General features: G+C 42.9%; 1 protein-coding gene across 1 annotated transcript; it reads left to right on the top strand.

Annotated features, from left to right (window-relative positions):
• The first annotated feature begins 2,282 nt into the window (after positions 1-2,282).
• Positions 2,283-3,119, top strand: LOC147882110 (uncharacterized). The gene is made up of 3 exons (XM_087401179.1): positions 2,283-2,531; positions 2,626-2,847; positions 2,928-3,119. Exons 2-3 carry the CDS (start codon positions 2,640-2,642, stop codon positions 3,035-3,037), a joined length of 318 nt encoding a protein of 105 aa, XP_087257305.1. The 5' UTR covers positions 2,283-2,531; positions 2,626-2,639; the 3' UTR covers positions 3,038-3,119.
• The last annotated feature ends 7,317 nt before the right edge of the window (positions 3,120-10,436 follow it).

The raw sequence follows: 10,436 nt of genomic DNA, 5'->3' as shown, positions 1-10,436 counted from the left end.
GTGGGGCGAATGCTTTGGAGCTCAGTGTGGCTCGGTGAAGGACACAGGAAAGTGCAAGCCGAGGGGGATGTTAACAGTGGATGCAGGTCAAGAGATTCAGAGCTACGCTGTGCAGGAATCGTCCGCAGCTACCTTTCGACACGGTGTGTACAGTGGCGAACATGCAATATTTTTTCTTTCATGCCACGATTGATTCTTACGACCAGAGGGTGTATCAGGTAATGCTTCTCGTCTTCTATCTTGCAGTCGCTCTGTGAGTTTTACGAATGGATCTGAGGCTTTTACTATGAGCTTCGTTCAAATTATTTGAGACTTCGTTGTACTTTCAATTCGGAGACCGAGAGGACAAGGGCCATCCACTGTCTAAGCGCTGCCATCAAGCGACGAGTTTCTGAGGTAAAACCTCCTCCTAGCTTTGTCTATCGCAAACGTAATCTGGGCATTGTTTCTGTGCTTCGGCTGTTCATTCCAACTCGTAATTTGTGAGTTGGGCATTCGAAATGCTAATGGCACAATTCTGTTTCAGAGAAGAGGAGAGCAGAGTCGTCGAATGACGCTTTCTTCTTTCACAAAATGGCTCTCTCCAAGTCAGATTAAGGGCTGCTTGCATTGCATTTGGAGTTGTTCGTGGTCCAATGATGTAAACGTGGAATTTTTCCCTTCTTTTCAAATGCATGTCCTCCCGTCCGATGGAACGTACCATTTGCAAGCGTGATTTCTGGTTAGTCTGCTCCCTAACGTAAATGGATACTTTCTCATTAGCCTGCTACAATGGCATCCGGACTCCGGTCCTCAACGTCGTTATACAACCTCTATCTGGAAGTATGACTCCGGTCCTCAACGTCATTATACAACCTCTGTCTGGGAGTATCAGATGACATAAGCTCAATACTATACGAAATAAAATTTCAAGACGCGGTGTCGAAATTTTGGCTGTGACAAACCTCAAATATGGTGATCATGTAAGTACTATGTAGGTTGATAATTTACGAAAAGTCAGGGTAGGTATAGGTTACTTCATGTCCGCTGGTTCTAGAGACTACCGAGAAGCTCTGCTTCCAGAGAGTATCCAAAAAAGAAAGCTATCGATGAATTTGGTAACGGACCATCATATACGAAACAAGAAGCACTTCTTTTGTGTATCTATCTATCATCTGATAGCTCATTTTCTCGTGCGTTATCCCTGTATCTCTTTCTTTGTTTTTGCAAGCTTTCGTAAAAAACAATCATGTCGCGAGGAGAAAACGAGACTTATGACGATGATTATGAAAGATGTAGAGATTCCATGGATACCAGTAGTGGCGAATTCGAACGAGGTGGGATGTGTTTCCGTTTTCCTTTCAAACTTCCATTCGAAATTCAAACTTATTCAAACTTCTTTTGAAGAACCTTATGTTTATCGTGGATGTTTACAAGAATGATGAGTATGGCGGAATGTCGAAAGATTGGCAAAGAAAAAGGAGTCGGGTAAAAGTTCTATTATGTGCGTGAACTGCTGCATTTTGGGATTCATCTGTCAGAAAACTCTTGGTAAGACAGCAACGCCGCTTTTTCTCCCTGCCAGAACATCCACAGCCTAGCTTGTAAAGCTCATCGTGAACTTCAACGCCTTCTTTTCCTAGTTTGGTCGCTTCTTTTGTTGCCCTTTTACACAACTCTTCTAATTCTTTATCTCCCGTGAAGATCTTCTTATCCACATCCCGCTTGAACTCTGCGCTTCCAGCAACCCCCGACTGCAATCTATGAAACCCGATCCATGGTTCCAAAACGTTGATATGCTGTATTCCCTCTCCGTTTTTTTGTTTTTGCTGCACCTCACCGCACTCTGACTTCGCTAGACAATCGCTAGATCCTGCACAGATAGACCCTCTTTTGACGTGGGCAGGAGCTTCTACAAATGAACTTGAGCGTTCTTCCCTCGTGCCCCAATGTTCTGTCTGTTTTGTCGCCCTGTTTGAGCTGATTACCACATACCTACGTTACCCGCGCAAATCTCCACCGAGGTGACAAAACTAGTGTAGGCAGTGCCCATGTTCAAAGCAAGTATCTCTCTCACAATCTCCACCGAGGTGACAAAACTAGTGTAGGCAGTGCCCATGTTCGAAGCAAGTATTTCTCTGATAAACCTTGCAATAACTAACAAGGTATAAACGTTGAATCCAAGAGTCTGTAGGACCATATTCTCCACTCAGAGTTCTCTATCTGTGTCTCCGTTGCAGATTTTCTCGAACAGTGCGAGGTACAAAGTCACGTATCTGAATTACCTCACCAGCGACATCTGTCGCCCAAAAGCACTTCCGTAGTCAAGGAACAATTATACGCACAGACCTCATCTACAGCACACCAACACTCAAAAACTCTGTGATATTAACCTCTGGTTCTTTCACTGTGTTTCTCCCGTAAACTATTTTTGAACTTCTAGTACCAAGAACCTCTCCTGTTTGTTCTAGACATTCTCGTGGATGCGGGTACTGAATCAAGAGGATCTCGGAAGCCTGTTGATGTCATCAACGAATTTAATCCAACCAAAGGTACGCGTGCCCACCCATCATTTGCATTCCGAAATGTTGACGCTTATTCTAGGTCCTTTTTTTGTTTTTTGAGTTTACTGCTTCGCTCCCAAAGGACTTACCCCTCCAATGACGGATGCCGTACGTGCCCTCGCCCAACAAGGAGTTCTATCTGTGGCAGGAAAGTGTCTCATCAAGACCTCTGTCGCCGCTGGGCAATCTAGGAAGAGTTTTCCCTTGGAACTGGTCCCATCTAAAGATGCAGGCATACGAAAGAACTCCAATAGAAATTTAAAGACAGCGTTTTTGGTAGCTGCCAAGCAAGCATGTGCCGAAGGTATGCGAGGCCCTTCCTATCCCAGCGTGTACTACAAGTTCTTACTTTTGAAGCGTTCTTACGTAATGTCCTCTTTTCAGTTCGCCAAATTCTGCGAGAGAAAGGCTGTGAGTTGAGGCTCAATTGTGAAATTAAGATTCATGTTAGATCTCCAATCTTGGAGGAAGAAGCCGACTCAGATGTCACCTAGAACTTGTTTGATATGCTTTTGAAAATACAAGCATCTTTTTTGTGCCTTTCCTTGTGACAACATGAAGACACTGTCTTCAATCAATACTTAAGTAAAAGTTTGAGATTATTGTTAATTTGCAACTACATCATGTTAAGCCACCAACAACCAATGATTTCTTGTGTCACAAATGTTTGGTTTACCAATTGCTGAGTTTTAATTTGGCCTTGCCATTGCTACTGCTCTGTTAGAAATAGTTACTGCATTTTCAGTACTGTGACATCATGAAATTGGTGTCATTTCATATGGGACAAAACACACTCACATTGAAACATCACCATGTGGTACCACATGTTCGTAAACGCTTTCTTTTTCCCTTTGAAAGACAGAGACACCCCGCCACGTACGATGCCTCCGATTTGTTACACAACATGCGCACTTCTCTTGCGGAAAATATCGAGGCACACACTTTAATGCATTACGTTGCTTGTTAATGCACACCGTTTGAATCGTTCTGCGACCTTTAACCAAAAGATTTGTTGGTTATGAAAGATATATTGTGTAGCAATAAACTACATAGCTACTAGTTCATGAGACACATGCATGGAAGTGTTACTGATACAATATTTTACTTTTCTAGGGAGCTCAAACATAGGGGCCCACCATGGAATCAATCTTTCAAACAGCAACACAGTAGCAGCAGCTGATCTAATGGAGAACATGCAACTCTTGAATGAAGTAGGAGGGCCTAGTGGGACAAACATTGCTAATCGCCCCAACCCTCCTAACCTAGGTGCCTTGCCAACCATGCCGATAAGCGCTCTATCTAAGTTTGTATCGCACCGCTTCGCATTTGAAGGGAAGGTCCTAGCAAAATATGGCACCTACAAGGCAAAGGATGTGCCATACCCTATCTACATGCAACTAGATCTTACTGATTCAGCCTGCGAGGAGACTATTACACTTCACGTGCCACACACATATGTAGTGGACTTCAAGGATGTTTTCCAAGTTGATGATTTCTATAGAATTGAAGGACCCACAATTGGGAAGAGAGGCGCTGGTGAGGAACTTCCTCCTTCTCTTTGCATGTTGATGCAACAACCACAGCTCTGAAAGGTGAGCCATTCGATGGCTCAATATCATTTGTTCCTGATATAGTCATACGCCGCTACGCGCCTATGGCTGCTAATAAGATGGAGAATTTGCGAGCGCCCTTCATTTCAGTGATAGACACCCTTGCCTTTGTGATCGTCAAAGTCGACCTAGATGGCCCCCCCACTGACCATATCATTGTTGCAGACAGGCCCAACCTTGAGGACCGTGCTATGGTAATTAACAGCACAGCTTAAATTAAGTACTTAACACACACACATATGCACATGCTCCTCGTTTTCCCCGTTTTATTAATGTGCTGAACATCCTGCAGCTGTACTTCGTGTCCGAGAGAAGGCAGACCCTGGCACGATTAGTGGTGGATGAGTTTATAAACGAGGGCATCGTCATGTACGTTGCAAAGAATATTTCTTACATGGGTGCCCGACATGCATTGGGTGTATTCGACTTCACTATCTTGGGAGCGGTATCTGAGGGCTCTCCGAGTCACATTGCATGATGCCTTCATATGGCAAGTCTCTGAGTTAGTTTATGGGAAAAAGGTATGTTACAATAACTCATTCATGTTCTTCTCTTATATCTTCTCTTATATCTCTTAAGGCGGGGTTTACCAGACCTGCCATAGAGGTTCGGGGAAGCAAGAGGCAGGTTCGGGGGAGGAGGAGGGAGGTTTGGGGAGGTGGAGGAAGGGACAGACAGCTCGAGACAGCGGGACAGGGACAGGGGAGGAGGAAGGAGGTTTGGGGAGGTGGAGCAAGGGACAAACAGCGGGACAGCGGGACAAGGACAGACAGTTGCACAGTTCGCGGGACAACGGGACATCGGGGGGACAGAGGGACAGACAGTTGCATAGTTCGCGGGTTTTGGGGGGGCGCAGCGGCAGACACGTGCCAAGGACACGCGGCGAGTGGTGAATGCCACATGTCATGCAAGGGTGGGAGTTTGAGGCGGCGCCGAGGCCACATCAGCGAATGGGCCACATAGGCGGCGCAGGATAGAGGGGCCGCGAGGCGCAGTAAATGCGCAGTGGGCTACCTCACTGTAACGGTTGGCTGACAGTGCACGCAGTCCCAATGCAGACAGAAGATGCACAGCACTCGAGTTCAGACGCGAGTAAAGAAGGCGGCGAAACTGCCACGTAGCAGCACGCGATACGCTCGCACGAGCAAGAGCGCGGGGTACAGGATTCCATTGCCATGTGGCAGAACGTGGGGCGGAAGCAGACGCTCCCATGTGGCATCACAGCCGTAGTAGAGGGCCACTTGGCGGTAGCTGGCGAAATCCATGGAGAATGTGGCGGGCAGCCTCGCAGCAGACTAGGCCATGGGAGCATTTATGGAGGCGGGGTGCCAGACTCTACGTAGCACGACATGGCGCGGCAGAGGCAGACTGCTAGACACTGCACAGACCAGAGTGGGGGCAGACTAGAGGGGGCATGACGTGAACTTCGAGAGCAACACCAGGTGGGATGGCGGCGTGGAGGATAGGGAGGCTCCGAGTTGCCACATGGCGTGGCCCAGCGTGGGAGCAGAGAGACATCGTGGAGGCAGTGCACAGAGGGTGCACAGATCAGAGGCATTGCGTGAGCTGGCTGCATGGTATCATTCATGAGGACCCGGGATTGGCGGCTGTTGCAGGTGCACTGTGCTGTAAATGCATGGCAGCGGGGTTTTGAACGACTGCACAGCGCGCCAACCCACCTGGGCACCCGCCTTCTCTCCAGAGTCGCCTCTCACTCCAGCCTCCTCCACTTTTGCCGCCCCTGCTTTTCCAGCCTTCTCTCCAGAGTCGCCTCTCACTCCAACCTCCTCCAAATTCCCCATCTGACTCCGTCCATGGCCGTTCCGACTCCCGCCTCCCCTCCGTTCTAACTCCGATTCGCCTCCCCTTCGTTTCACCTCGCGCCTGACAACACGCGTGCCACCTCTGTTCTTCCGACACCTACCTGCCCTTTGTTCTTCCGACACGCGCCTGACAGTGATCGTCCCCTTCCACATCTTGACAGATTTCTGGAGTCTCTTGACATCTTGACAGACGGAATCTTGGTTGGAGTGGACGGAATCAATCAAGCTCTCCTATGTTCCATTGGAAAAAAGGCATAGTCTTTCTTTTTACATCAGTGCATGCTCTCTCTCTCTCTCTCTCTTACTCTCTACGTTTTTATCCTAAAAAATTATCCCTCTCTCTCTCTCTCTACGTTTTTAGGATAATTTTTTAGGATAAAAACTCTTAGGATAATTTTTTAGGATAAAAACTCTCTATCTCTCTGTCTCTCTCACACTCACTCTCTACGTTTTTATCCCTATCTCTCTCTCTCTCTCTCCGTTTTTCTCTCTCTCTCTACGTTTTTATACCTAGAGCAAAACGTAGAGAGAGAGAGAGATAGGGATAAAAACGTAGAGAGAGAGAGAGATCTCTACGTTTTGCTCTCTCTCTCTACGTTTTTATCCCTAGAGAAAAATGTAGAGAGAGAGAGAGATAGGGATAGGGATAAAAACGTAGAGAGAGAGAGAGATAGGGATAAAAATGTAGAGAGAGAGAGAGAGAGAGAGAGAGGGATAAAAACACAGAGAGAGAGAGAGAGAGAGAGAGAGATTTTGATTTTAAAATGAAAAAATTCATGGCACTTTTGGATACTAATATTTTTAGCATAATATAAACATGTCTTGAATGTGGAGAGAGAGAGAGAGAGAGAAAGAGAGAGAGAGTGAAACAGAGAGAGAGAGAGAGAGATTTTAATATGTTTAACGTTTTAATAGCATTTTTTAGCATGTTAAAACATTTATGGCACTTTTTAGATACTAATATTTTTAATGCTTTAGTGATATATTTTTATAAAAATTTTAAATATATTTTATGATCATATTAGTTCCATAGTCATTTAACATAATAATATTATAGTATGTTTTTAAGATAATAAATTTAATCTAAAATATGTTTTTAAGATACTATTTTTTAAGATGTTTTTAATGAAGCAATTAATATTTCTAATGTTTTGAAAACATGTTTCAAGATGATTTTAATCATATATTTTTATAAGATTTTACCATGTTAGAAACATTTATGGCATTTTTAGATACTAATATTTTCAACGTTTTAATAATATATTTTTATAATTATTTTAAATATAATTATAGTATGGTTTTAAGATACTATTTTTAATCTAAAAGAGAAATTTATTATGTTTTTAAGATACTATTTGATGTTTTTAATGAATCAATTTGATAATAATAATTAATACTAATAATGTTTCAACATGTTTCTCTCTCTCTCTCTCTCTCTCTCTCTCTCTCTCTCTCCACATTCAAGAATATGTCCCCACATTCACATGTTCCCACATTCAAGAACATATTTTTATTGTTTTGCAAACATCTTTTGAAAACATTAATATGTGAACATGTTCTTGAATGTGGAGAGAGAGAGAGAGAGATTTAGATTTTAATACATTTTTAAAACAAAAACATTTATGGCATTTTTTGATACTAATATTTTTAACGTACTATAAACATACCATAAACATGTCTTAAATGTGGAGAGAGAGAGATAGAGAGAGAGAGAGAGCATGCTAAGGCATTTTTAGATACTAATATTTTTAACGTCTTAGCAGAGCATGCCTTAGCATGCTCTGCTAAGACATTAAAACCATAGACCCCATGTTTTTAATTTGCTTCAATAATAATTGTTATTTTTTTAATGTTATGAAAACATGTTTTATTGACAGCTGCCCAGTTGAAGTGCCAGCTCTCCCTCCAGCAGACGGAATCTTGCCTCCGAGCGGACGGAATCGATCGAGCTCTCCTTGGGAACAAGGCATAGTCTTTTTTTTAGCATGCTCTCTCTCTCTCTCTCTCTCTCTCTCTCTCTCTCTCTCTCCACATTCAAGAACATGTTTTTATTGTTTTGAAAACATCTTATGAAACATTAATATGTGGACATGTTCTTGAATGTGGAGAGAGAGAGAGGGAGAGATTTAGATTTTAATATGTTTTTAAAATAAAAACATTTATGGCATTTTTAGATACTTATATTTTTAACGTCTTTTTTTTAGCATGCTCTCTAGATTTTAATATGTTTTTAAAACAAAAACATTTATGGCATTTTAAGATAATAATATTTTTAACGGCTTTTTTTTAGCATGGTCTCTAGATTTTCGGGGGGAGAGGAGGGGGGGGAGGGATGTATGTTTGACATATTGCCATATCTTTAAAAAAATGCATGAAATGGGCAATAATGATCGACATTTCTTATACTTTATAAGGACAAACCTTCATTGAGAATGTGTTATAATGTAGGGCAATAGGTTAGGGGCTAATGGTGAGAAATAATAAGGTATATTCCTTGAGGCAGTAAATCCCATACGGGCAAGAAGGTGATGGTGAGTAGAGGTGATGGAAAGTTCGAGAGTAGTTGCACCACAAGGAGAAAACAAAAAGAGAAGCATTTATTTCGGGGGGAGAGGAGGGGGGGGAGGGATGATTCGTGGGGAAGGTAGTAGGGTTGAAAAGTTTGTTTGTGGCCGTTGATGAGAAAGGCATGATGTAGCTTAGAGAGCAGGTTTGGGTTGTAGGATTGAGAGGGAGAAGGACATTGTTTAGGGCATATAGACCTTGGGAATGTCCCTGTAGATAAGTATGGGAGGTAGAAGAAGCGTTTGTAAATCAATATAGCTTGCATCATAGCTTAAAGGAGATGAGATTCTTCAACAGGGAGTTCAGCATTAATTAAGCATCCAATATAGGAGACTTTGATAGATGTCTAGGAATAGATAGAAATGTGTCCAAAGCTAATGGTGGTGGGCGTTCCATAAATTTTAGGCAGTGTTGGTAATTAGACTTGGTGCATGATGATTCGTGGGGAAGGTAGTAGGGTTGAAAAGTTTGTTTGTGGCTGTTGATGAGAAAGCCATGATGTTGCTCAAAGAGCAGGTTTGGGTTGCCAAATGGGATGTCGGGAGGGGTGAGAGGGAGAAGGACGTTGTTGGGGGGAATGTAGACCTTGGGAATGTCCCTGTAGATGAGGATGGGAGGTAGAAGAAGCGTTTGCAAAATGGTGTAGCTTGCATCATAGCTTAAAGGAGATGCCCTTCTTCAATAGGGAGTTCAGCATCAATTAAGGATCGAATGTAGGAGGCTTTAATAGATGTATAGGATTTGTCTCAATCTTTAAAGCCTTGAGTCTAATGCAGTTTGACAACTGAGTCAATATACATCCCTAAAAATGTGTTTCTATTTTGTGTTCAGCCGCAGTTTGCAAGGATGACTTCTGCCATTGTTCCCCACATTGAAGAGGAAATTTTTGGCATTGTGGTGCTGTCCTTTTGTGAACGACGAAGTGTGTGTGAAATGCAACAAGTTGCAAGGGCAGAGAGTTCTACGCTTTCTGACATTGTCGTGTCATCTTTTCATGAACGACAAAGCCTTCGTGCAATGAAACGAGCGGCAAGAGCGAGGGCTTCCACTGGTGGGACAAATCAGACAGCTAAGTGCTTCGCCAAACAAAATGGTGTTACTGTTAAGTCCATCCATGAACATCGCACTTTTGCTATAATGAAACGTCTTAGAGGGGAGGGACCTTCCACCCGTGCAAAAAAGTATGCAAGGAAGTGTCTGTCATCTTCAAGGCAATATGGTCTCTCTATTACGCATCCTTTGAAGTCCATTCAAAATGTATGCGAGCATAATGGTGATGTGAATGCTATGAATACAAGATATCTAACATCCTTATGGAGAGAAGTCCATCCTAGAAATGATGGAGTGGTAACAGAGGGTAGGGGTGCATCCTCTGAAACTCTCATTGAGAGGATTGCTCATATTGAGAATAATGTAAATGACACGAACCAGTATGTACGACAACTTTTAGGGGGGGGTGAAGAAGGCTCAGTAGTATGTGATAGAGGATGTAGGTTGCAAGTTGACAAGCTAAAAGAGCAAGTTGATCTGTTGTGCACCGAGGTGTCAACATTCAAAATTGGTTTGAAGAGGCTAACAGCCTTGATGACAAGGATGAGCCGTAAGTTGGAGCGCATTACAACTCATGAAAATTGAGATGGTTTTCAGACTTCTATATTGCTTTTTGTAAAGGATCGCAAAGTTCTTCTATGTTATTTGCATACTGGGGTCAATCTTAAGTTATTTAGTAGGATAGCCTTTTGTGCCTACCACACAAAACTTCTGTATTTGGTTTTTAGTTGCAATAATAAATTTTTTTGAGCTTTCTTATCTTTATTTGATATATGTGGCAATGTAAGTCAAATTAATGTAAATAGAAATACATGGATATCTATGAGCTACAATTGATGGAGTAT

Source organism: Dipteris shenzhenensis, chromosome 30 (genome assembly GCF_047967505.1).
Source record: "Dipteris shenzhenensis isolate YYH24624 ecotype China chromosome 30, Dip_SZ_1.0, whole genome shotgun sequence".
NCBI lineage: Eukaryota > Viridiplantae > Streptophyta > Polypodiopsida > Gleicheniales > Dipteridaceae > Dipteris > Dipteris shenzhenensis.
Note: the sequence above shows the minus strand (reverse complement) of the source record. Positions and strands in the feature narration are given on the sequence as shown.